The 27,999-nt window shown below is 46.8% G+C and overlaps 2 protein-coding genes across 4 annotated transcripts in view; one reads left to right on the top strand and one right to left on the bottom strand.

Moving 5' to 3' along the window:
* The first annotated feature begins 1 nt into the window (after position 1).
* On the top strand, positions 2 to 27,370 carry Nle (notchless protein homolog 1). Its single transcript, XM_050186408.3, has 13 exons — positions 2 to 111; positions 211 to 269; positions 358 to 506; positions 791 to 1,014; positions 2,588 to 2,667; positions 2,747 to 2,823; positions 3,639 to 3,736; positions 10,178 to 10,370; positions 13,824 to 13,953; positions 14,410 to 14,656; positions 18,087 to 18,246; positions 20,100 to 20,170; positions 27,233 to 27,370. The coding sequence occupies exons 2-13, from the start codon at positions 254 to 256 to the stop codon at positions 27,243 to 27,245; spliced, it is 1,458 nt and encodes a 485-aa protein (XP_050042365.2). The 5' UTR covers positions 2 to 111; positions 211 to 253; the 3' UTR covers positions 27,246 to 27,370.
* LOC126539620 (citron Rho-interacting kinase-like) overlaps positions 26,991 to 27,999 on the bottom strand; it is a 147,773-nt gene continuing 146,764 nt past the window's right edge. For all 3 annotated transcript variants that reach the window (XM_050186510.3, XM_055075061.2, XM_055075055.2), the window contains one exon: positions 26,991 to 27,560. In XM_050186510.3, the coding sequence (XP_050042467.2) occupies positions 27,473 to 27,560 (88 nt within the window). In that variant the 3' untranslated portion in view covers positions 26,991 to 27,472. The remainder of the gene's footprint in view (positions 27,561 to 27,999) is intronic.

Genomic DNA, 27,999 nt, shown 5'->3' with positions numbered 1-27,999 from the left:
ATCGGCACAACCCAGCGCTAGCTCAATCATCCCGACCACGTGGACGAGCGTTGTGTTGAAGTTTGTCGTCTTGCTGAAATATTATACGAGAAAATTTCGCCGATATGACAGGTAGATCACATCCGAGTAAAGCTATGTCGATCTTCAATTAGCGGTGGACTTACGATCTGGTCGAAGTAACTTTTTCTTCCTGTCGGTTGCAACGTCCAGCTTGAACATTCCCGGTGACACGCACGGCTCGTCCTTCAGCGACATGAAGCGAAAACGAGGTAAGCCAGTCTCAAAATATGCTGCAGACGCTTTTATAGACGCAGCGGTAGAGAGAACTTGATGTGCCATATCGATGTTAATCTGCAGAACAACAACCCGAGCCGAAGCTCACAGTAGAACGGATCCTGGCCCAGTTCAAATCGGAGTCTGGTGAAAATGCTGGGGCACCGTTCGATCTCCCTGTCGACGTCACGGTGGAAAAGCTTCAACTACTCTGCAACGCCTTTTTGGAACGTGTGAGTTCATCAAGAAAAGTTTAGCTAATGGCGTCATCGCAAGGCGCCCTGTACGCGTGACAACCGCGGCGACCTAAGTTGCCGATTGCGGCAGTACATCGGCCACGAGTCTGATTTTGATGACCATCTGCTTTAAACAAATGAGTCCTGATTTACTGCAGCGCATAAGGCAGAGTCGCTCATCCCGTTGTCACGACAGTTATAGTTGGCTGTTCCGATGAGAGCGTCTAGTTTTGTTTATTGGCGTGAAAAGTGAACCTGTGCCTGAAATTTCTTTCACAAAGGAGGAGAAGGTGCCATACCTATTTTTCGTGGATGGTGTTGAGATCCGGGAGTCATTGGCCAAGACCCTGGTTGCAAAGACCGAGCCGCTGGAACCGGAGAAGATCGTGGAAATCGTGTATGCACCGCAGGCGTTATTCAAGGTGCAGGCAGTTACCCGCTGCACTGCCTCTATTCCTGGACATGAAGAAGCAGTGCTCGTGACAGCGTTCAGTCCCGATGGAAGGTGAGGCCCATGTCAAGTTTGGATCGCCTGTGTTACTTAGTTGCAAGACTGTGACTCGCTTGTACTTTACAGACATTTAATTAAATGCTTGCGGTCTTTTCATTAATGGAATGTATCTGCAGGCTGGGACAATGAATGTAGTAGGAGCTGTTGGCATAGTTGTGAATTAATGCTGAAAGCAGTCGGTTGAAATTAGACAAACATTGAGCAACCAAGAAGGATTATTAGAATTCATCCATTGTTTCGGAGTCATTCCGACTTCTTCATCAGGGGTGGCTTCTAAAAAGCACAGCAGCTTTCAATTGTGGCCATGGCAGAAGTTTTCTAGGGAACCACCGCCAAGAGCAGACTAAAAATCTCCCTGAACTACTAAGGTAGCTCATAAATGATCTCCGTCACTTAAACAGCCAGTGCAGTAACATGGACGAACGCTGCAACACATTGGGCCACAATATTGACATTGAGTGCCACTGCCCTCGACACTGAGAGGAACCTGTGGGAATGGCTGTGCCTTGAATGGGGGCAACTAACCTGTGGTTTCTGCATAAGCATGTACACGCTTTGTTATGTGACATCATAACTGGAACTCATATGATATGAATGATTACTGGAGGCTTAGTGCTATCTTATGCTCAAATCGGCATGCTGGTGTTGATTGCTGTTTTTGTTTCTAGAAGTAACGGGAATCAGATGTGGATCTCATCGAGAGAAATTTAAACTTCTCTGTGTTTTAATATTACCTAGCTACTTTAGTCTTAAATCGTTTAATGTAGCAGAAGCAAGAAAACCCAAAAATGGAAGGTGTTGCTGCTAGTGTTGGAAAGCATCTCAAGTTTCTTCTTGAAGCAGACATTTAGACTAGCAAATACTGTTACCAGCTATGTTACTTAATGTGCTGAAATGGTATTGCTATATGCCACCATTTGTTAAATACAGTCTGTGTTGGATTATCAGTTTTATGACTGGGGACATAAAAAAGATATACCATATTTGCACAATTCTACCAGACCACCAATCATAATGCGCACATCAAGTAATGAAACCTGAGTGGTCGCGGACCTGATTGAAATGATCTTATGGAACATACAAAGGCACACAGACATTCACATAGCTGAACCTAGAGGCTAGTCACTATCGGAGTCCGACAAAACCTCTTTTTCGCTGTATACCGACCACAAAAGTCTTCTTCAGTTTAATTTAATGCATTAGAGATGCCACACTTCTTGAAGCATTTCACGCACCATGAACTCACCTTGTGATCTCTCCGAGTGCCACTTTCTTCAGACGAACCATTCGATGGTGGTGTGGCTAGCTAGCTTGCATTGAGAATTTTTTTTAGTAGGCATCAGTTCTCTTTTTTATATTGAGTAGAGTTAGTTATGATTGTAACACCCATGCAAATTTCAATGCACCTTTTATTGAGAAAAAAGAAACTCAACCTTTTATTGAAGAAAAGGTGCACATTAGAATCGTGCAAACATGTTAGTATTGTGGCATTTTTACAAATGGTTGAATTCACTGGGATTACACAGTGTTGTTTTGTCTCATACTTGCGCACATTATTTGTCAATAGACACTTGGCAAGTGGCTCTGGTGACACAACCGTACGATTCTGGGACCTCAATACACAGACTCCACATCATACCTGCAAAGGTACGTGCAGGCTTCCATCCGCTACAACATGCATGCTTTCTCGAATCATGGCTTTGTGTGGACTCATTCTTCCTCTTAGCGCACAAGAACTGGGTTCTCTGTGTCACGTGGGCCCCGGACGGAAAGAAGCTGGCATCTGGATGCAAAAATGGCCAGGTTTGTGGCATGTTTCACACATAACGGGTGGTCCCATACAAAAAGGAACACCTAGCATTTGGTACTCAAGCAGCAATTACTGAAGCATGACCTCACTATCTTTTATTTATATTTTTCATGTTTCGAGAAAACTTACTGCTAGGCGCATGGAGTATAAAAATAAAGTAAAATAATGACTTTGAACTCTGCATTGTGCAAACACTGCATCAATGTCTCTCCAAAGTTATTGTCTGTCACCCATTGGTTGCAGTTTGTAGGTAGGACTGGCTTCAGTCCAGCCTTTCTTAATATCTTTAGTCTGATTGCCCGCATTCCAGGGCACATCCAAAGCAGATGTCGAGCATGTGACATTGCCACAGCAGCTGAGCACTTGGGGAACATTCTGTGGTTGTCTATTGTCAATCCCCAAGCACAGGTAACTGGTAGTGTAAGGGCTACTCCAGCTTGAAGCCTCTGAAGAGGTACTTTCTGTGCCTGGGTAATGTTATGGGGAAGGAAGCAAACACATGGGGGAATCAAGGCACATGTGTCCTGTAAAAGGTTAGATTTCAGTGCTTGGTGGAAAGCGCGGGGATTCGACGAAAGGGATACAGGTGTCTCAGATGAGGCAGGCATTCGAGCCAGTTGGTCTGCCATGTGGCTGACATTTTCCAACCATGCCCACATGCCCGCTGCACCTCAATACTGAGATTCGAACACTTGCGGAGTCTGTGGATTCCTTGACAGAATTGTAGCGTTTTTGTACCATGCTTGAAATCCTTTCACTTGTTGGTCCTTCAAATGGTTAAAAGCTTGTGCTGTATTTCTTTGCGCAGATATTTCTTTGGGATCCAGAGTCTGGAAAGCAACTGGGACGACCCCTGGCTGGTCACAAAAAGTGGATAACTTGCCTCTGCTGGGAGCCTTTACACCTGTGAGGCCTACCGCTGGCTTTCTCTCTGTTCTTGTTCCTAAGTGGCAGGCAAAATGCAGACCCACCTGTGTTTTTAGATTTAGGTGCACATTTAAGAGCCCCAGGTGGTCAAAATCAAATCAAGTTTATTTTTCCATAAAGAAATGGAGGGAGGCCTGAAAAAAAAGAAAGTGAAAATTAGTTCACTTGACAAAAGTTCAGGCCTGGGTCATCATCATCAATCCGGGGCGCTCCACAATGGTACCTCTCATGGTCCCTGGCGTTGCTTCGGGGCGGTAAACTCTGCGTATCAATAAATAAGTCAGTCACTAAAACTGCCACGGAAAGAGTGCAGCACACAGGGAGTAGAGGGCAGTGGTTGTGCTCTGTGTTTGCCAGCTCAGAATGTTTGTTCTTGAGATCACAACTACCAAAAGATATCAAGATTCTGAACTGAGTACATGCATGAGCCAATGCTGCTTTTTTAAAAAATGACACACACATGCAAGAAGAGACATCCTCGCAGTTGTCATTGCTAAATCATGCATGTTGCATTGGTGTCATTTATTTTTAGATGCAAGTTCATGCAGTGCCGTTTTAAAAGCAATGGGAGATGGAAGTGTGAAATTTTGACATGCAAAGCTTCAATTGTGGTTATGCTTAAGGAGAGAAGTGCATTTCATCATAGGCTGCGTAACATCACCTTAAATGTGCAGTGCAGCATGTTCTTATCTGCTAGTCGCTGTACCCTGAATGTCTCATTTACACAGTCTGAGGTTTTAACTGTCAAAGGAGTTACAGAAATTGGTATGTGTGCATAAATATTGCTACGGCACAATATGCGCGATCACGAAAGGCCAGCAGTGTGAAGACGACGACGACGATTAGAAGCTAGCGCGGGCTGTTGCCTCTTGGCCAAGCGCAGCGTATTTTCCTTGTAAATATATTTGTACATAGCTTTTCGTCTGCGTCTTCCTACGTAACATATCTGGTGGAGGTGGACGTTCCCTGTACCTCGTCACGGAGCTTCGCAGTGGACGGTACGTCGAGCCTCCCTTCATGGCTCCCGGCGACGACAACCCGACTCCGCCGGCTCCGACACCTGCTGCCACTTCGACGACCTACATCACTCTCCCCGCTCCCCGTGATCCTGGCGTATTCTCGGGCCAAGATGGGGAAGACGTCGATGACTGGATCAGCCTGTATGAACACGTCAGCCGCAATAACCGGTGGGACCCTACTATTATGCTCGCCAACGTAGTCTTTTACCTCGGTGGCACACCTCGAGTGTGGTATCGCACGCACGAAGATGAGCTCACCAGTTGGGATTCACTTAAGACACAGCTTCGAGACTTGTTCGGCAACCCCTACGGTCAACAACTGGCCGCGCAGAAGGCGCTTTCCGGCCGTGTGCAGACGTCAACAGAGCCCTATGTCACGTACATTCAGGACGTCTTGGCTCTGTGCCGCAAAGTTGACACCCACATGACTGAGTCAGACAAGGTTTCCCACATCCTCAAAGGCATTGCCGATGACGCCTTCAACTTGCTCGTTTGCAACAACGTAGCGACGGTGGATGCTGTTATAAGAGAGTGCCGCCGCCTGGAACTCGCCAAAAGCCGACGTATTGACCAGCAGTTTGCCCGTCTGCCCAACACCCCAGCGACATCTTCCTGTGCCGACGCTCCTCGTCCCAACAACACTGCCGATGTTACCAGGATCGTCCGGCGTGAGATCGAGGCCGCCTATCCGGCTGCCTTCGACTCCAGTCCCACCAACACATCTGCAGTCACGGTCTCACTGATCCAGGCAGTTGTCCGCCAGGAGTTTGAAAACATGGGTCTTCACACCATCTGCTCGGCCCATCGCCCTAATACCCGCCCGGCTTCTTCGATTTCGCCCCGTCCCGCATCTTCTTACCCACCCCGTTTCCGCAACCCATCTGAATGGCGCACTGCTGACGACAAGCCTATTTGTTTCCACTGCCATCGAATCGGGCACATTTCTCGGCACTGTCGTAGTCGCTGGAGTTCCCCGAGCCGGCCTACTTATACTGCCTACTCTCGCCCCTCAGGTGGCCCTTCTCGTCCCTATGCCGCACGCTCCGATAATGCCGCCACTGATTCTCCTGCAACGAACCGCCCCTATTCTCGTTCGCCTTCGCCCCAACGACGACAATCTCGCTCTCCCCAGCCCCGTCGCTCCTATTCGCCGACTCCCTTCGGACGCCGCTCCCAGCCGGAAAACTAGACGATGCAGCGCCTCGAGGTGACGCTGCATTGCTCCCTACGCCGCCAAATCCTCTACTGACTTTGCCCACTCATCTGAACCTTCTTGACGTGCAAGTCGACGGTGTTTCTGTGTCTGCTCTCATAGACACTGGGGCGCATTTGTCCGTAATGAGCGCTGACCTTCGTAACCGGCTCAAGAAAATTATCACGCCCGCCACGACGCCTGTTATCCGTGTCGCCGATGGCGGAACAGCCCCCGTAATTGGTATGTGTACCGCCCGCGTCTCCTTCGCCGATCGCTCAACAATCGTGCTATTCACAGTCATCGCCCACTGTCCCCACGACATCATCCTCGGCTTAGACTTCCTTTCCGCACATTCTGCTCTCATCGATTGTTCCGCCAGTACTCTCCGCCTTGACCTGCCTGTTCTGGATCCTGCTGAACCACACCCCAGTCGCCTCAGTTCCGCCGACTTCGTTCGCTTGCCACCTTCGGCACTGACCTACGTTGACCTAGTGTCATCCCCACCAGTCCCCGACGGTCACTACATCGCGGCTCCTATGCAAGACGTCCTCCTTACACATGGGATCACAGTACCCCATACAGTTGTATCTATTACGGCGAATTGCGTCTGCCTGCCAGTGGTCAACTTTGGCTTGACGACACAAGTGCTGCCACGTGGGATGTCTTTTGCCCAGCTTTGTTCATTCGAGGATCACTCAGTAGCATCCATTGCAGTAGACGACACTTCATCCGATACTCCTCTACCATCGCAGTCGGCAAATTGTACCATCGCTGACTTACGGAAAATGATTGCCCCCGACTTGCCCTCCGAGCACGCTCGTGAACTCTACCGCGTTCTGTTTTCCTACCACGATATTTTTGACTTTAACGATCGTCCTTTAGCCCGAACTACAGCTGTCAAACATCGCATTAATACCGGCGATGCCCCTCCTATTCATCGCCGCCCGTATCGAGTGTCACCAGCTGAGCGTCAAGTTATTCACGCAGAAGTTCGCAAAATGCTTGCCAAGAACATTATTGAACCATCATATAGTCCATGGGCGTCACCTGTAGTACTGGTCAAAAAGAAGGATGGCTCATGGCGCTTTTGCGTGGATTATCGGCACCTTAACAGGGTTACCAAAAAGGACGTGTATCCCCTACCTCGGATTGATGACGCCCTTGACTGCCTCCACGGTGCTCGCTATTTCTCTTCTATTGACCTTCGCTCCGGCTACTGGCAGATTGCCGTGGACGATCTCGACCGCGAGAAGACTGCTTTTGTCACACCCGACGGTCTTTATCAATTCAAAGTGATGCCGTTTGGTCTATGTAACGCCCCTGCCACTTTTGAACGCATGATGGACTCCCTTCTTCACGGTTTCAAATGGTCCACGTGCCTGTGCTACTTGGACGACGTTATCGTATTCTCCCCAACGTTCGCTACGCACCTCGAGCGCCTCTCAGCAGTCCTGGACGTTTTTCGGCGAGCCGGTCTGCAACTCAACGCATCGAAGTGCCAATTCGGCCGTCGCCAGATTACCGTCCTTGGACATCTCGTTGACGCGAACGGAGTGCAACCGGACCCAGGCAAGATCCATGCTGTTACGCACTTCCCTGTTCCGAAGTGTGTCAAGGATGTGCGCAGCTTCATCGGCCTTTGTTCGTACTTCCGCCGTTTCGTGAGAAATTTCGCCGCCATAGCACGACCACTAACCGACCTTTTGAAAAAAGACGCTCCTTTCCAGTGGGGCGATAACGAGGCCTCTGCATTCTCTCATCTAATCGACATTCTCACAACGCCTCCCGTTTTGGCCCATTTCGATCCTTCTGCGCCTACCGAAGTCCGTACTGATGCCAGCGGTCACGGAATTGGAGCAGTACTGGCACAACGCCAGCGTGGCCACGACCGTGTTATCGCTTACGCCAGCAGGCTCCTCTCACCCGCGGAGCGCAACTATTCTATCACTGAGCGTGAGTGTCTGGCCCTAGTTTGGGCGGTTGCGAAATTCCGCCCATACTTATATGGCCGATCCTTTTCCGTTGTCACAGACCATCACGGCTTTGCTGGTTATGCTCACTGAAAGATCCTACAGGAAGACTTGGTCGCTGGGCCTTACGCCTCCAAGAATATTCGTATACTGTCACCTATAAATCTGGCCGACTGCACAAGGACGCTGACTGCCTGTCTCGCTACCCGGTCGACGAGCCTGACGACGCCGTCAGTAGTAGCGCCAACGGCATTTTCTCTGTCTCTGCCTTCGGTAACATCGCCGATGAGCAGTACCGAGACCTATCGCTGCGAGCACTTATCGAGCGTCTGCGCTCTACACCTACCGACGCATCCGTTCGCCGATATGTCCTCCAGGGTGGCATTCTGTATCGAAGGAACTTCCTCCCTGACGGCTCTGACCTTCTTCTTGTCGTGCCAAAACAGCTACGACAGACTGTGCTCTTTGAGATGCATGACGCACCCACTTCAGGACATCTTGGGGTAACCCGCACGTACGACCGCGTCCGCCGCCGCTTCTATTGGCCTGGTCTCGCTCGCTCCGTTCGACGCTATGTTGCTGCCTGTGATCCCTGCCAGCGTACATATTTGTACATAGCTTTTCGTCTGCGTCTTCCTACGTAACAATATTATTTTGTTACACAATTAGAAATACAAGCAAATGCAAGGAAAAGTGTTTTCCTTGGCTCTTTCGTGTTTCAGTTGCTCAGTGATAAAACATGCTTCAATTTAGTCAGGATCATGCACCCGCATGTGTGTGGCTAAAGCCTTCATCTCAAGACTACCTTGGTGCCAGGGCTTCTAGATTGCTGTACCCTTCAAACTCTTATCTTGGAGCGCTATGAAGAGGTGACCCCTTTTGCTGCCTGTCATGCCCTCTGGGCATACTTGGATGCACATGTTGCCACACAGCAAACAGTGAAGTGAGGTAAACGTTACAAGGTTCTTTGGTTATGGGTGCCGCTATTTAAGGAAGGCGCGAGTGCGGCCTCAGAATGCGAAGAATGTAAGTATGGCCTCGAAATGTGGTACGGAAAAAAAGAAAAAGACTATCGTACCACAAAGCACACAGGAAACAGGAACAAGAGTAAATCTAGCTTACTGGCACACAGTAATAACGCAGAACAAGAAAGTCATTATGAGCTCACTCAAGGTCCTGATAAAATATAATGCAAAGTGTGGTGGGAAATGGGTTAGAAAGATTGGTCCCTAGTGGCACAGAAGATGATGACTAGCGATGGGTGGAGTTCTATGTGGTTCGGCGGTCAAAGCAGATGAAACATGGCGATTCATCTGCTTCTAGTGTATCTCATAGTGTTTCTTGGTCGCCCCCAGGCGAACACCGTGTAGTCATGTCAGGCGTACCACTTCCAGTGGAGGTAACGAAGAGCAGGTTGCAGTTTTCACGGAGGTATTCAATTGCCTTGGCTTGGTTGGTGTCACATAGTTTGGGCCCAGAGCCTGACAGCTTCCTCCAGCACCCGATGCAGCGACAGTGTTTCCCACATCACCCCGCTTGGTTCATCTCGTCTCACTCCTCCTGTTCCATGTCTTCTTTCTTTTCTTCCATTGTGAGAGACTGTGTCAGTCGATCAGTGCCAGTAGTGTTTTTGTTATTTTGCGTGTCTGCTCAGCTTGTGTCACACAGGTCATGTTGTAGTCTTCTTCATTAAGCCGTTCCTTCATGCATTAAGTGGGTGTCTGTTGTCTTTCTCTTATTTTCTCCACCAATTGGCATCTCACCCAAAATTCCCACACTTCACCCATTACAAAAAAATATGGAACAGCCTCTGAGATCAGAACCCATGTAACATGCGACTCCTCAGTTGTCTGTCGTGAAATGATACATGCTAGTACAAAGTTTGCTCCGTTGAGCGTGTGAGGCAACAGAAATGAGTCCCATGTAGCAAGCAACTGGCAGAGTAATCTATAAATGTTGCTTGGTGCCATCCTTGTTTGTAAGGGAATGACTGAAAAAAAAAATACAATGTTAGTCTTTTTATAAAACTGTCTTTCTGCTGTTAGCTTTATTATCTGGAACCCTCGCTTTTATGAAAATCTAATAGCATGCAATTCTAAATAGTAGGAGTTCGGACTGACAATGTTGTGGTGCAGGTCCTCAATACGTGCTGTATTACAAGGCTGTGACCTTGTTGGGCTAGATTTTCATTTTTGCCTTGACCAGAAAGCCCGAAATGAGATTCTCCACCATGCAGGAATGCAGAATGCCGTGCCCTGGCCAGCAGTAGCAAAGATGGCACTGTGCGCATCTGGGACACAACGCTAGCACAGACGAGGTTAACACTGTCTGGCCATGTCCAGTCGGTGACCTGCGTTCGCTGGGGCGGCACAGGGCTGATCTACACTGCTTCCCAGGACTGCACAATCAAAGTCTGGAGGGCTGACACTGTGAGTGCTTCAGATCTGGGGCACATTCATACTGGCCATTCATAGAGGTCGCGTAACCAAGTTGGTTGCAAATGGCTGCTTTGGTCGAAAAGTGACCTTTCTGGCTCAGTCGCTCATTGTGAAATTTTTCAGTTCTGCGACTGGAGTCGCGAAGCTGCTGAGCCAATCAGTGATATGGGAGCAGAATGTTCGAACACGCCGATGGTTATTTGATATGGCGATGGCAGTGTGTTGATGGGTAGGTCACACTTTGCCACTCTGAACATTGGTCATAGTGAGTAGCTCCTTTATTGCCAGTCATGGTTGGTCGCATTACCACTGTCGATTGCTGGTTTGAACATGCCCTTAGTGATATCAAGCATGTCATTTACGAAACTATGCCTTGATTTTTTAACGTTAGCAGAGTCCTTCTATACTTTCCTTTCGGTCGCAAAACTTCCCCGAAAGTTTCTTATAGGGACAGAAGGTAGCATCAGAGGTACTGGCGTAAGTAGAAGGGAAACAATCTGCCACGCTAGATGGCCGGGTTGCACGATCATGCAAATCTTTCACGAGGAAGGGCACCTCTTCCGCATTTATTTCAGCATACTTACAGAGTGAACATGCAGCAGAAACTTTCTGCAAACTAATTTAATGTGCAATGTGTTTGTGCTTAAATTATACACAGCAGTGTTGTATGATTGACGTAGCAACCTCCCCCTAGTAGCCTTCCTAGCACAAACTGTTTCGGTCGGCTGTCTCTGTTTGCACTTTGCCTAGTTAGTTGGTTAGATAAGTTAGTTATATTTGGCTAGTCATTTTTTAGTTTAGTTAGGTTAGTTTAGTTATCACCAAGTTTGGTTAGTTAATTAGTTTTGTTCACTAGGTTAGTTATTACTTAGTCAGGTTTGGTATTAGTGAGTGTAGTTAATTAGCTAGTTTAGTTAGTTATTATTTACATTATTTGTTAATTAGTTAGTTTAGCCTTCTAATTATACACTTAGTAACATTATTTAGGTACCCTTGTAACTTGACCGACACGCAGGCACACAACAAATGTTAGGAATTGTCACTGTCATAAAGCATGCTGTCACTTCATGAAGAGTACAGTGCAAAAACTAAAACATGAGCGACTAAAAGCAGCAATGCAGGCTTCTTACGCGTAATTAAATTAAAGTGCGACATGAAATTGCTCCGTAACTGGCTTTTAACGATGGAGTAGTCCCACGTATACGTACCTTTCAAATTATGAATTGGGCCGCTGTTACAAATGCAGGTGAACCTGGAAATGAAACGTGTCGTTGTAGTTTTTTAGAAATTGTCTGCATTAAAATTTTTCAACACTGTACAGAAACAGGGCGGCAATTCCCAGCTTGTGCCAACAACATTCACACTCCGACAATGGCAGTCGACCCTTGCACAAAAGCTGGCCTGCCTGTGGCGTCTGTCGGACGTCTTATTCAGTGCCCTTTACATGTGCCAGCGCCAGTGGCGCAGCAACAGGGGGGGCCGGGGGGCCGTGGGCCCCGGGTGCGAGGGGCCAGAGAGGGGAGGGGGGGGTGTCATATACGTCTGAAGACACCCCGCTTTCCGCCGGCTACACCCGGGGAGGGGGGTGACAGAAGACCTAGGGCCCCGGGTGCCAGACGACCTAGCTACGCCACTGGCCAGCGCCACAGTGCATCCCCTGCGGGCGCTATATGAAGCACTCCCACAGCATTACGCAGGAGTTTCATGACCAGATGACTAGTATCAAAGACCCTGGTGTTAATCTGCCAGGAGTAGTTAACTGATGCCCTACAAGTAAGCCTTTAAGGTGCAGTAGGTGACTAGGATTGTCATCTGTGAGGACGGTGTCCACCAGCCTCACCTGTGCTTGAAAGTACCCAGCTAGTTAGTGTTCCATGGTACTGTAAAAGCTAGTTAATTTGAATTACACAAAATTCTAACTAATGAAAGTCGGAGAAAAAATTCACCAACGATTATGATACTCCCTAATGCGAATGAGCGCACGCACTTAGTCACATTGGTGAGAACAACAAGTTCGATGCACTGGTGCAGCCAACGTAACCAGACGCGGCGAACAAGTTCCGACGTCGAGATGGCTCTTGCTCCATCCGCGCATTCATCGCACCGACTGCGCCAACCAACAACGCATTGCGCAAACAAAAAAGGGTGCCTACGCCGTTTCAGCAACAGTCGCAGACAGCCATTCAGAGCAGTGCGCGGGTTGGGGATCATTCTGCGCATGCTCCAAAGAGACCAGATGATGGCGTGCACTTCGAAAGGGACAGCATAATGCCAGCGGCGTAGCGTGACTGGTCACAAGTCCGACCTTCTCGACCCTCACACATGGGCCAAAAAAGTAGGACTAAAAATGCGCCTTTACGCCGCCGCTCGCCGCAAGAGCAGGCGCCATAATATACATTTACGAAACGCACCGCAACCGGCTGCACACTGCCGAGTTCTACAATACGTATAGGTGGCATCCAAACAAATATCCCAGCGATGCTTTTCTTTGAGTAACAGCCATGAATCTCAAAGGCTATATGCTTTTTGGTACTGCGAGCGCTCATAAACATCACGGGTGCCGTGTAATGTGAAAAAAGAAAAAAAAACGCGCCGCACCGCATATGCGTTTTTATCTTGGAGGTCTTGACAGAGGGAGAGAAATGACCTGAAACACCGGCGTTGCCATGCCTGGCCAGGTGCAAACACGTCTCTCTCCAGTCATGGCTAAACAAAGGGCCGCAGATGGAAAGAGCGAAACTGCGCGACCCGCAAGGCGACACCAGAGTCGCCAATGTGCTCCCATGCACTAGCGCTCTCTCCATCCACGATGGCACGGAGTTCAAATTATTGGTGGTGGTGTGGGTTTCAGTGTGAATTAGTGGGGTGCGTTACATATCGCTTTCAATGCATTGTTGGATGGGCCGCGGCGACTACTTCGAATGAACCAAAAATTCAAATTAACAAGTTGTGAATTAACAAGCTTTCACTGTAATTCCATTGGTAGCGGTTGCTTGCTGGGTTGCAGAGGACAGAGAGGGGGAAAGCAGAAAGGTTGGCCGGAGGAGCGGTTGTCTGGCCTGAAGTAAAGGGCAGAAGATAGACAGTTGCAGACAAGATGTCATATTGCTGTGACAGCCGCAATCGTAGCACCAGTGCCCTCATTTGGGATGTCCCTCTAAAAATTTTGGTGCATTGCCAGTGAGAATGCCATGTTTTGCAGCCGGGCAGCATGTAAGCATCTGCGCACTCATTTTGGTGTGTTTTTGCAAGGATGGTGAGCGTATTGTTGACCGACAAAGGATTTGGGTAGCGTTTGCACAAGCAATATTGCATGAGAAATAAAAGAAGTGTACTGATGCCATCTTTTTCTTGATAAGCATATTTTGCATTTGAGGCTCATGGCACTCTTGTGGATTTTAGTATATAACACGCTGCCTTTTATTCCCCTTTTGTGCACTGTAGGGTATCCTGTGCAGGACGTTACATTGCCATGGACATTGGGTCAATGTGCTGGCTTTGAACACAGACTACGTAATGCGCACAGGGGCATTCGATCCACGCAAGCAGCAAGGCATCTCCACTTGTTCAAGAGGTGACACCTTCTTTACTTCTTGCTCTAAATATGTGTAGGGCGTGAAATGGGTTAAATATATACACTGCGAGGCATGTGCATGAACCAAAAAAAGTATGTGGTGGTGTTGGTTGAAATGCCAGGCTTGGTTGCAAATGGTTGCAGCACTGCTGTGGCAAAGACCTAGTACTGTTTTATCTTAATTTATACCTTTGTTACACGCACATCTTTAACAACCACTGATGCCTGTAGCCATTGATACAAAACCAACCACAGAAAGAACAACTGTTGTCGTAGCTCACGCAGTGGAGCCGGTGGAGCTGACAGATTTGAGTGGTGATTTCTTTAATTGTGCAAGTGACAGGGCTGCTAGGTCATATGAAATCTTGCAGGAACGCTTGAAACATTGTGCTGCCAGTTGCTGTGTCGGTGGGGTTCTTTATTTCCGGAATAATCCTTTCTTTTTTTGCGACACAGAGGAGCTTCAGCGCCGTGCTGAGCAGCGCTATAAGGAGGCTCGAGGCAGTGAGCCAGAGAGGCTGGCCTCGGGCTCGGACGATTTCACGCTGGCCCTCTGGCTGCCAGAGACAAGCAAGAAGCCTGCAGCACACATGACAGGCCACCAGAGGGTGGTCAATGATGTTCGCTTCTCCCCCGACATGAGGCTTCTGGCCAGTGCCTCTTTCGACAAGTCCTTAAAACTTTGGGATGGCCGAACGGGCAAGTGAGTTGCTCTTATTCTAAGGAGGGAACCAGTTTGTTGCAGCTTCGTTAGCCAGATGCTAGCGCACACTACCATCGCTGCCTCACTGCGAGCCACTTTTACGCACTCGCCTTTGTGCCACACACACCCGCACAGCACGCCTTTGTTGCATTGCCCCCCCCCCCCCCCCCCCTCCAAAAAAGGTGCAAGCCATTTTGCCACATTTGCCCTTGTTGCATCGCCGGCCTTGTACACCCCTTTCCTGTCTCCCTTCCACCTTCTCACCGACTTTGAGGGGTGGAAAGGAGACCGGAAGGGTGACGCAAGCATGCCGTGCAAGGTACATGTCACATAAATGGGTGTGGTGAAGCAGCTTGCTTTCTTTTAGGCTTGTGCAAGCAGTAGATTTTGAGTGCAAAGTGAATTCGAAGCAAATAACGATTTTGGACGAATATTTTCTAATGGATTATCGAATAGTTGCCGTTCAAAAATCTTGACCGCAAGGTAGCATGCAAGATAATTATTGGATACATGCGATTATTAACCCCACAAAGCCCAACATATAATTTTTGATGTGCTGAATTTGATGCCTGAAAAATCTGATTCAGTGCTTTAAAGCCAAAGTACAGCTCATGCTAGCCTTTTTGATATTCTGGAGGAAGTGTTCAGTTGTGAATAATTCATTAGACGAATTACTAATTAAGTACACTAATTAATTTTTACTCAGTTATAATTTCACCGTTTTCTTCATGCCAATATTACTACTCTCCATTACCATAAATATGTGTGAGCAAGTTTTTATAATTTTCTTTGATATGGAATGGTGTTCAAGCTTTGTGGAATTAAGTGTTGACTATTTTGTGAGAATCAGACTACAATTAATTCAAGTATCACTTATTTATTGAAACACCCAGTTTTTTTTTTCGAGGGAAGTTTGAGAAATACTTCCAAACTGAATTTCTCACGCTGTCGTTCAAGTCCATCTTGCTGACCAACCAAGCTTCCGTTATTTTGACAGTGGTGATGTCATTCACTCGTCTTATTGCTTTCTTTCAGAATGTTATAGTTAAAAATTTTGAATGGTCTTTATGAGTTTTCTCGCAAATTATGAAGGTTATGAGAAATATTTAAAGGTATTTATTTTTATTCGAAACTTGTTTTTCTTAGTGTCCGGACGTGACGGTCATGAGAAAAGAGTGTGGGCAACTAGGGCCCTAAGATTGGCCAAGATGGCGCCAGCGTATCTGAAGCTCGTTGCTCGGTTTCTTTTGTCCATTGTTTAACAGAGTTCATAAAGTGACTACAATTAATATATTTGCAAGCTCCCACCATAATATTTATACAGTTTTGCCGAGCATTTGAGTCTATGTTTAGATTATAAATCGTGCCTTGCTGATTACAGTCATTGTCCGGATTTTTCGGACTCCCTATGGGGGAGTCCGGGAAATCGGACGGCGACGGGTTTTTGCATTCGAAATTTCAGACCTTGACTCTATGGGGTACCATGGCGGTGCCGCGAAGGCATCCGAATTATTGGGCATGTCCGAAAAATCGGGCATGCGGAAAATGGGTCGTTAACTGTGTTAGACAGTAAACAAACTTACGACCGTAAGTTTGCCAACACTTCGAAAAGCATGAATATTGCAGCTGCTCTCGAGGCAGATATCGAATAGCATAATATTCGAAACTAATATTTGAAGATCTGAATATTCGCACAACACAACTTTTTTTCTTCTTTTCCTGGATATTGTATTCCTTTTTTACTTTCGGTACAGACCAAGTAGCCAGATTTAATTATTATAGCCAGTAATGCAGCCATGAGAACATTGTTGTAAGCGGTTTATTTTGCCATAGAACACACAAAATTTCATAGTGCCACAACTGCTCATTGTTAAATGTGAGTATTGTTAAAACCAGTAATGCTAAAAACAAAGGTTATGGCTAAGCAAACTATGACAGAGTGAAACACAAACAACATATATGTTTGTCTCACTTCGTCCTCGTGTGTTTAGTGCCGTAACCTTTGTTTTTAAGTCATGAACCAAATAGATCAGTAACAAGCAATGCTATAAGTGGCTTCAATTGTACTACTTTCAGGGTGTCTACCGACCGGGAAAACCGGGAATTCTCAGGGATGTTGAGTAGTCTGGAAAAACTCAGGGAAAACTCAGGGAACTTGCACTTCTAAAAGGGAAAATTAGCTGTAAATTGATTGAAAGCGGTAATGCTGGCTCGAGTAGCAGTCTTATATTGTTATAGCGCAAGCTTGACACGGACAACAGAAGGCACATCTGACACACACAGCGCTACTTTCAACAACAGATTTATTTCTCGTTCTCGTCGCTATATATACACCCTCGACCCGTCATACGGCACGTGTAACATTTTTGGAAAAATAAACAAAGAAATATAAACTGGGAACCACACGTAGGCAGTTTCTTGGCTCACATATTCACAGACTATGTACACGTTCAACGCGAACAAAGACAATTCAGCTCTTTTGAAGATAATGAAGTGGAAGGTTTACTGACGCATGCATCGCCGAATGTTGATATGTGCCTGGCTTCTATTATCAAGCGCGTCATTTCACACCTGCTTCTACTCATGATGACTGTTTCTTTAAATCTTGGTTTGCACTTGCATCTTTGGCAATGGATGTCAAGAAAGCCGTCAGCGGCCATGTTGTTAACTTTGTTACTGTGTTCTCGTAGCCTGTCATTTATGCATCTGCCTGTTTGACCGATGTAGGATTGTCCGTGTGTATGAGCCAAGAAACTGCCTACGTGTAGTTCCCAATTTATATATATATTTTTTATTTTTCCAAAAATGTTACACGTGCTGTATGACAGGTCGAGGGTGTATATATAGCGACGAGAACGAGAAATAAATCTGTTGTTGAAAGTAGCGCTGTGTGTGTCAGATGTGCCTTCTGTTGTCCGTGTCAAGCTTGCGCTATAACAAAATAAGATATGCTGTACCAACAAGCCCCTATTGCTATTCTCATCGAGTAACAGACAGCAATCGTAACGAATCATCTTTGACGGCCTTTCGTCGGCTGGAGGAGTTGCCAGTGTACAGTCAACGACAGACTTTCCGGATGCCCGATAATTCGGACGGTTTCGCGGCACCACCACGTACCCCGTAGAGTCATTGTATCAGAACATCTGAAATTTCGCATGCAAGAACCCTTCGCCGTCTGATTTTCCGGACTTCTTGCTGTGACTGCAGGTTGCTTCATCGTAAAGGTCGTGCACCGAACCACTCACAATAGAATCGGGACAGAATTATTCCTTTGTTATACTGGTCAAGTTGTTGTAACCGCACTCGTTGTAGAGGTGTTCAACTGTACTTACTAAATTCAGGTCACCAATACATCATCAGCCCCCCCCCCCCTTGTTGGCCACAAAAGCTTTACTACTAAAAGTACTCCTACATTGTTTTTTTCTCCAAGGTTCCTGGCTGCACTGCGTGGTCACGTCAGCTGTGTCTACCAGCTTGCCTGGTCAGCCGACAGTCGGCTTTTGGTCAGCGGCAGCTCAGATTCCACGCTCAAGCTTTGGGACGTGTCAACTGGAAAGCTCACAGGAGACCTCCCAGGACATGCTGATGAGGTACGAGACCCAGTCGTCTCAACAGCCAGATCGTTAACTTCACATTTTCATTAGTACAGATTAACTTGAGTTCTGTGATAAAGTTAAAGGAATATACTGGTATGACATTTCTGACTTGCTCTCAATGAAGGTCCAAGCCCTCTAAGCCATGAAAAAATATTGGACAGCATTAGAGCATGCTAGATAATTTACTATAATACTATTTGTTTCTATGAACGAATTTCAGTTTTGGTTCCAAGAAGATGGATGTGTCATGACGTCATAATACATTGGCTTGCTCAATTCCAGCGACTGGCATGTGCAAGTGCAGCCAGAAAAAACATGCGCAGCACTCTTGAGCAGTGTCATGACACCTTGCCTTATTGCTGCGTGATTTCGACAAATTTTGCTGTGTCTTGTGACGTCATGATAACTAGGATGACGCCAGGTGAGGCGTTTGGAGACCAACTTTAGTATGAAATTAAAATGTATGATCAGTGATACCAACCTTTCAAGCACAAGAAGCCTGTGGTCACCTGAGCTTATCATAACAAATCTTTGTTAACGTGAGCTCTAGGATGAAACTCTAGGAGCTTTTGTTTCATTTGCCGTAGATTTGATGCACTTTTGGCAACACAGACAGATGTTCAGAATTTGTGTAAAAACAAGGCTACTGCCCTTGTTTCACATTAGTATTTCTTGTCAAATTTTGTTCCTCCTTTCACGTTTGATTAATTTTTCTGCTACATTGCACCCTACACAGTTTTGCTTGGAGCCGACTGGCTAGCACTGCGGGTGCATTGAAGCCGCTTCCTAAGGCTAGCAAACATTATTTTATGACAATTCAAACTGTTGTTTTCAGATGGCAGTATGCAGCACATTATTAATGCAAGTGCCTCGGTTGGCTGTTGTTACCTGTATAGCAAATAATATGAATGTGAGAATCTGGAAGGTCAGGGCAATCAAGTACGTAGTGGCTTTTCGAAGTTTTTGAAACATTTGTTTTGCTGGTTTCAAGCAAGATGACCAATTCAGATTTCGGCAGTGGTGTACGCCAGAAGTGTTTGTCCTGCTCAGTTCCCCATGGCTTAAGTCTCTCACGTCGATTCTTGAACTACAGACACAAAAGTATTTTTTCTGCTGCAGTGAGTGGCTATTGATCCAGCAGACATGGTGCAGAACCTCGTTTGCTCAGTAACGTTCAATTTAGAAGGGCACTGAGGGTACGGCAAGATCATTGGCCCCCTTAGCAAACACAACAGATGGTCATGTGTTGTCACAAATTATTGAAGCCCACAGAATGTGTCCACTCAATATAAGCTACAGACTGCATATAAGCCCAACTTGTAAATTTATTAAGGGGTCTTCAGCAAGTCAAGCTCGCCTTCTGTTTGACATGAAGCATACGCTGCAAAGAAAGAGAGGATATGTGTCATATATTTTTAAGTGACAGACGCAACACAACTTTGACCCCTTGACCCGTTTGGTAGATAGGGAATAAATAAAAGTGGCTGAAAAAGGGCTTATGCCAAAAAGCCTGCTCTCCCTTGCTTTAAACACCACTGAATTCCACCTCCAACACCCCCAGTGCTGCCCGAATGTAATCGATGCTCGCTTACGTCGCAGGGCACCTTCAGTGTTGTGTGGAGAGCCGCCTGCACAGCCTGTAACATCAAATTAAACATGTTTTACCGATTGTTTGTCATTCATACTTCGTTCATTGTTTCCATGTGTGTAGGAGGTGGCATATATTGAACTGTGCATATACTATTTCTACTTTGAAATTTTGTATCATATGTTCCTTTGAATGGTACAGACCAGCTTACAATGTCCACAGCAGCATCATGGTCACTTTCTCTGTTTCTGGTTCACAGGTGTACGCTGTCGACTGGAGCCCAGATGGATCGCAGGTTGTTAGTGGAGGCAAGGACAAGGTGCTGCGGCTGTGAGTCTCAACTTCTACGATTTGTTATCCGACGTCAGGGGCACATGATTTAAAACTAGGGCAGAGTGAATCTTCGAATACTACACATTAAATCTACAATGACAACACATGTACATACAGTGGCGTAGCAACAGGGGGGGCCGGGGGGCCGTGGGCCCCGGGTGCAAGGGGCCAAGGGGGGGGGGGGGGGGGGGAGTGACAGAAGACCTAGGGGCCCAGGGTGCCAGATGACCTAGCTACGCCACTGTGTACATACCCGGGGGGGAGGGGGGGGGGCATTCTTTTTTTTCTAAATGTGTGAAGCAAATCGTGAATAAGCACTAACGAAAAAAAACATATACAATCGAACCCACTTATAACAACATTCAAGTGTCACGAAAACTCCGTTGTTATAACCAATATGTACTTGTTATAACCAGGTTGCATGAAAAAAAGAATCAAAATGGGGCATGGCGTAGCTGTTTCGAAAAATACTACGATTTGAGCATGTTTTGAACAAGCCGCTGCTGTCGGTGCTCAAGAATGGCACTGCCATACAGTCGAACCTTGATATATCGAAGAGCGTGGTGATCGCGAAATAGTTCGGTATAGCCAGAATCCAATATATAGAATCACATAAAAAATGCATCAAAAACTTTTGCAAATCAATCGGTAAACCAAGGGCGCGATCGGGGATCATTGTTCGGAGCGCACGTTCGATTCTGATGCGTGCAATTGGCCTAGGCCGCGCCGACTTTGTCCGCCGTGCGAAGTCGGGGCGGCCTAGGCCGAACGCGTGGTCTGAACAGCAATCCGCAATCGCGCCCCAGTTGTGGCGCCAGTAATAGGCACTTGAAGCTTCACACAAAGTACATGTATTTATTTATTTGGCTGAAAGTAGTGCAGCCTGTTTCTTATTGGCAGCTGCATGCTTAAACATGGCATCCTCAACGTAGTCTAAACCATCCACAAGCAATAGGCTGGTGCCGTCTGTTGCACCATAGTAGCGGTGTAGAAGGGCCAAAGCAGCTACAGCACCAGTTGAATCGGGATAGGGGCAACATCAGCGCTTTTGGATGAACTTCGGTAACGTCTTCGTTTCGCCGCTGCTTCTGCTGCGATCTCCAAGTCCGTCAGTCGAAGCAGTTTGAAACACTGTCAGTAACAAAGTATTAAGTGGCATCTGCCAAGGCACCTATGAGTGAGCCCAGTGAGTGCGCGCTGTCGCACGTCTTTGTGGATGCAGACCGCCAATCCCCGCAAGGCACAGCAGGCGCAGAGCGCGGCACCGAGGAGGAGTCGGTGTGACAAATGCAGTGCATTGTTGACATTGTTGAACTAGCCAAGCCACTGCTGCATGCATACGCCGCTACCTTCAAATGGCGCCCTGGGTGCCATTTGTGTAGGGTGCAGCTATAGTGCGTAGCAGTCGAGAATGTCCATCGCACCTAGTATTTTGAAGGTGTTGCGGGAAAGCTCGCGACCTGTCAACAGAGTGCACATGGTCTGGGGTGGCGGAGTTCGATATATCCATTTTACGTCGACCCCGTTCAAAATAAAAAATAAAAAATGCATGCATTTTTTCAGGTGATATAAAAAGTGTTCGATATATGCAATAATTTAATATATCCGTGTTCTATATATCGAGGTTTGACTGTAACAACTGCAAAGAAGGGTAACGGGCAGCAAGTGACATACGAACTCTGCTGAGGCATCGCTTTGGTGGCCCCAAAAGGTGCTTTTTCAAAAATGTGAGATGGTTGCCGTGGCAGCATTTCAGCTTGAGAAATCCAGAAGAAATGCTGGGATGAGATCACCACAAGCATCTTGCCACATATTTCCCACTGGCCTGCACAAGAAAAGTGCATGTCTGTCAGCCTTGCTTGCTTTATGAGAAGCTCGCCAACATCCTTCTCCAATGCATCCAGATGCTCCACGTAGTGAAGCCATAGGTCCCTTGTGAAAACAAGCCCGTGCAGGACTGAATCATCTACAGGGTCCTCCCGCAGGAACAATGTTGGGGCAGCTGCCCTACTGCGTCAGCACTGCCGTCGTGGCCGTCACTGTCGCTATCCAATGGAATTACAGTCGAACCCGGCTACATCGAATTCGCAAAAAAAAACGCCTATCAGTTCGATACAGAGCATAATTCGATATAAGCCTGCTAAATTATTGGATGCCATAAAAGCACATACCATTTATAAAATCAGTTTATTGATGGAATTAGCTTAGTTTCGAATGAAATAGTCCTGCATTTTCTTCTGCTTGGGCAATTTCGCTGCCTGTGACACGCGCACTTCTCCACATTGTCTAAGGAGTTGGAGCAGCTGAGGCCCAACCTTCCGCATTCGCACAAAAGCACCGGACTATTGCGAGCGCACTAAACACTTCGGAGGACATGGGCAAAGGACCGTCGTTGCTTCCCTCATTGTGCCCAATTTCACTTGTGCTCGGTACGATGTCGGCAATGTAGTCTTCGTTTTTGGGCTCTCTCGTGGTCGGGACACCATAATTTGCACTCACGAACTCGTCCACCATTGATTCGTCAGCAGCTTCCGGAAATTCTGACAGCTCGCTCCAAACTTCGTCAACACCGGCAACGGCTTCGTTGCATTCATCAGTCATCACCGAGCATGCGAAAGCCGGCACGGCTGAAGTAATTTTGGATGAACCACTCATACACGGCCGTGCATATGCGTCGGGCGCCGGGTCGCGAGTTTGGCCGCTTTAGCCCTAATCTGCCCCTTTAAGATCGTGCTGAGAGTGCTCCTCGGAATCTTGCATGCTGCGGGGACATCCGACTTGTCACCACGTTCGACCCGATTTATGATTTCGAGCTTCACGACGAAAGGCGGATTCTGCCACTTCTTCACAGCGACAGTGTGGGAGAAGGCCCACAAGACGGACACACATTGAACCAGAAAAGCAGCGAGACAACTCGCACTTTCGCCATCTTGCACGGCGAGGGCACAAGAGCCTCTGATTGGCTGTCTGAGCAAGCGCTGCAGGTGGGCCAGGATCATTTTTTGCCGGGGGGGTGTCGACGGCTCTCTCAACACAGTGTAGTCACGGTAGGGAAAGCGGTTGGATGGAGCCGCGCCGCCGGGTTTCCCCACACCACGAGGGAAAGCCAACTTCTGGGGGCATTTTTCTGCAGCTTGACGTTCGATATATCGGGAGTCGCTGCTATTTTTGTTCGATGTAAGCGGAATTTTCGCTATATATACTCATTGTAACTATACGTTGTCCAGAAATTGTTCTATATATAGAATAATTCGATGTAAACAGGTTCGATATAGTCGGGTTCGACTGTACATTCGCGATGATCGCCTCATCGGTTAGAAGCACTTAGTTTCCAAATCTATAGCAGTGCACTTTCTTTTCATCGGCCACATCATGCACCTTCCATTTCGGCAGCGAGTGAAATGAGGTTGAGAAACCATCTGGCCAAGAATGACTTCGACGCAACGAACAAAGACAAGCATGAATGACTTAATTCGTTAGCAGAATTGCACAGAATGAGGCCCCAGCGAGCAATCTGGGAGCAGCGGTGGCAACGTTGTCAGCGCAATTGGCACGGTCCATTCGCGTTTCGGAGGGTGGCGCAGAGCTGTGGGTGCAGCCCATTCGTGTTTGGAGGAGTGGAAGGGGGACGGCAGAGATGCGCACGAGGCTGGCGTGCATCTCTCATGGAGAGAAGCGCGTGGCGGCTGTTGGAGTGGCGGCACATCGTGCAACGGCTCGCATCTCACCTTTTCTTTTTTCTTTACAAGGATTTCGCATTTCTTACCTTTCAGCATGTACATCCAGCAGCCAGACTTCATCAGTATAACCGATAATGCGGCATAGTGACATTGTAGTAAGCGGGTTATTGCTCCATAGAAAACATACAAAAGTTGATGGTGAAGCAGCTTTTCATTGTTATAACTGATATAGTACTGTTAAAATCGGTATCATTATAAATGGGTTCAACTGTATATACAACGTATATTTTGCAAAAACTTTTTCAGTAATAGGGGTAAAATCCCAGGCAGGAACCTGGGCGTGGGCTTCACCCCAAACCACCGAAGGCTTCGTTTGGAATTTATATATACAGCCCTCATCATAGGTGAACCATTTGCTTTACATTACGTGTGACACCACTGCAGTCCGATATCATGCATGGGCCTGTCTGAGTCACGTGCCAAATATCTTCCTCGTGCAGTGTTCCTACTCTCAACCAACAAATGACGCTTGCTGCCTGTCATTCAGTGTTGGCCAAATATATTTAGGCAGAAACTTTGTACGCAACACTGTAACTCAGCAATAAAACTTGTTTGTGGTATGTTGCCTGTAGGCAACACTTGTCAATAAAGGGTGAACCATTCATATTTAAAAAATAACTATTCGGTATTTTCAAATATTCAGAACTAACCAAATATCTTGCAACAGTCAAATGTTAAAGCCTGGTCACTGCTCTCCTTCTGCCAAACAAAGTATTGCAGGTTATCAGGAGTGAACAACCACAAAAGTTTTCTGTGCTTTGTTTCAATTTCGCGGCAGAAGCCTACATGACAGCCTGCGATTTTTTTCCTTGTGGTCTGTCAGTTAGTGGTTCTGCCAGTCTAGCCATGTAGCAATTTTATTTATCAGAACCTGTGATGTTTTCCTTTCAACAAGCTCTTTTACATGTGTCTACGGTACACAAATTCTTCAGCAGCTCTTTTTTCGGCTACTATTTATTTTGTGTCTCCAGCAGCCATTCTTTCCTAGAAAGCTTGTTTCCAACTAGGCTGTTCATGCATTTTCTTTTTTTAACATTTATTGGTCTCGTGTCTAATACTGATCCTTTGTCCCCCCAATAGCCGTGCTACTTGCACTAGTCAGTACAAGCGTGGTGCTTAACAATACTGAAATAAATGCGCCTGCTGTAAATATACATGCTTCTGTGTCAGAATATTGAATATATGATGCTTAATATTCATATTCAAAAAGTTGCTGTTCGCCCGCTTCTGTTTAAAATTAACTACAGTAAAAGCTTGTTAATTCACTACTCGTTAATTCGAAATAGTCACTGCGGTCCTTCCAACAATGTATTGAAAGCAATATGTAACACATTCCGCTTATTCACACTGAAATCCGCACCACCACCGATAATTCGAACTCCGCATCATCGTGGATGGGGAGCACGCTGGCGTCGCCGCGCAGCTTTGCTTTTACGATCAGCGGCAAGGACGATAACACCGTCGCCGCGCGCCGTGTTCTTTGTGTACAAGCAAACGAGGGTGAGCCGGCGAATGCGGCTCAATCTCGCGTGTGCGAGAGGGGAAGGTGGGGCAGAGCGCGCCCTCTCTTGTCGCACGCGAGGCGAGGGAGGGACGGGAGGACGATCTTCGGCGGCTGCTGCTTACGGCGCGGCCATGCGGGCGCCGCATCTTGAAAGCGATCTGCAATGTTTGCAGAGTGCGTGTAGTGCTGGTAGCTTCATATGCGATGTGCTTTTTACGTTTTGTTCGCATTGAAGCGAGAGCTGTACGAACGCCAAGTCGCTCGCTGCTAGTGCTGCGTGTCCTTACTCCAGCGTTTTTCAGCGAGTTTCCGCGGTCATCGAGCGAGATGCGTTCATGCTTACCTGTGCGCGCGTGACACAGTGCTTGTTAATTTATTTAGTAAGCGAATGCTTACAAGTTTATACGGCCGATAAAACTATTATCTTTACTTCGTATAGCTATCTACTGATTTTCTATCGCAGTCGTTGCTTCGCTTTTCACGCGAGTCTGCGACATTTTTTTTTTCTCTGCCCCAGTCAGTGCGACGAACGCGCAGATGGAGCAAGAGCCATCTCGACATCGGGCGCGTCGGACCGTGCTGGCCGCGTCCGGTTACGTTGGCTGCGCCAGTGCTTCGAAGTATAGACGTTCACGCCAACGTGACGCAGCGTGTGCGCGCGTTAACCGAGCGATTTTTTTCTCTGACTTTCATTAGTTCGAATTTTGTATAATTCGAATTTTCATAGCATCCCCGCGGAATTCGAATTAATGAGCTTTTACTGTATGCAAAGAAAGCCTGCACATTTGTGTCTGAGTAAAGCTTTCTTTCTAGGTAGAACTTGGCAGATTTACCCTTCATTATGCAAATACACTGTGCAGTTTAGTTGTCACCCAAATTTACAGCAGGTAGTGCAACCCACAATGAGCACCAAAGTGCAGCGTGACATAGTATAGAGGTTCATACATCAGGGGACACGAGCAGCTTGAAAGTGAACTGACAAGGCTAGTCAAGACATGCTTTCGGAAAACAATAGGTGTTGAAGACACCGATGCCGTCTTCCATTCCTCAATCTCGCAGCAGTATTTCACAATGCATGTTGACGTCATCCCCCTCTGGGAAGTGAAGGCCGATCCCAATGCACTTACATGCTGTATGACAGACGCCAAAATTTCTTCCCTTTGGGATTGTTTTGGGTTGGCTTTATTCGCAACCTACTTTGTTTGCTTCAAGTCAACAGAGATTTTTGGTATGTAAATTAACTGTTTTTAATTAAAAGGTATTTCTTTTAGTTTTATATATTGCATGCAAACGCCACCGTGACTAAATGTTGACGGCACTGCGAGCGCACATAGGTCTTGCGTTTGGCGACGCAAACCTACAACGTTTTTCTGCTTGGGTACCCAAGTGCTAGGGCAGCCCTCGTGCCCGCTTGCACAGCATAATCTAAAGCTCTCTAGTATTCACCAATACTGCAGCACTTGATTATCACCTTCTTTGCCCCCATATGTTGTTATTTAGTTGTCTCTGTACGATCAGCTGACCGAGAACTTGTGACTGGCACATGATTTTATGAACACAATGCACTGATTCGTCCAAGGGTAAAATACAGTTTTTATTCAATAAATTTGGCGCCACTGAAATTTGATAAAACACATAAAAATTGTACTGTACATTGTGTTCAGGAAAACATAAAGGTATTTACCCGACCTCATTTCCAAAATGCTTCTTCAATGTGGGCATTTGTAAATAATTTGGCAACCAGAAATGTGCCTCATTGCTTGGGCATTATGGCCTGTTGTCAGTATGCTTCATTTTTTTTTTTTTTTTTTTCAGGTGGCGTAAGTAAGACTGCTTGGCGCAAGATGGCATCCAGTGAAAAAACTTCCCGGAGGTTCGCACGATCTATAAAACATAAAAATATACACATATATATATATAAACGCAATAAAAAAATGTGACGTGTGAACAAGAGGAAGGAGCTGTGACCTTGTCGCCTATCACATTCATAGTGTGTATACAAGTGTATTTTTGGCCACCAGTGGCTGAAAAATGTGCACTCGTGCTAGGACAGCTTCACTCCTCCAGTGCCTCGACCACCGACGACGTGAAGGAGAACTGCATCTCGTCACTTTCGGCAGCTTCGCTGCTCTCATCCTGGCTACTGCAAAGTGGCAGACAAGAAAAAGTTTGTTAAAGTACTACCAACACGTACTTTTGAAGTTGTAGAAACTATACCACATGCTTCTCACACACAAAGGGGTGACACCCAACAAGTACAGTAGAACCTCGTTGATACGGTGCCGTTACGTATGTTTTCCTGGCACCAACGTTGGCAATCGTTGGCAAAAAATTACACAATAAAGTTACGCTCATTTTTTTACCGGTTCACACGTTCCCGTAAAACACGATTTTTCAGCAGCAACGTTCAGTAGGTCGCCACACTGCAATTGTATGATACGTTTTCTGGCCACTAGATCCCATGTGAACAAAAATATGTGCGGAGCACACGATCAAGAACAGTATACAGCTGCCTACCGCAGCAGCTTCACCGCAATACTCACCCACCCATCTCACGTAAATATGCCAGCGCGCACTCAGTT

Source organism: Dermacentor andersoni, chromosome 3, assembly GCF_023375885.2.
Source record: "Dermacentor andersoni chromosome 3, qqDerAnde1_hic_scaffold, whole genome shotgun sequence".
In the NCBI taxonomy this organism is placed as follows: domain Eukaryota; kingdom Metazoa; phylum Arthropoda; class Arachnida; order Ixodida; family Ixodidae; genus Dermacentor; species Dermacentor andersoni.
The sequence above is the reverse complement of the archived record's forward strand: the minus strand, read 5'-3'. Positions and strand labels throughout refer to the sequence as shown.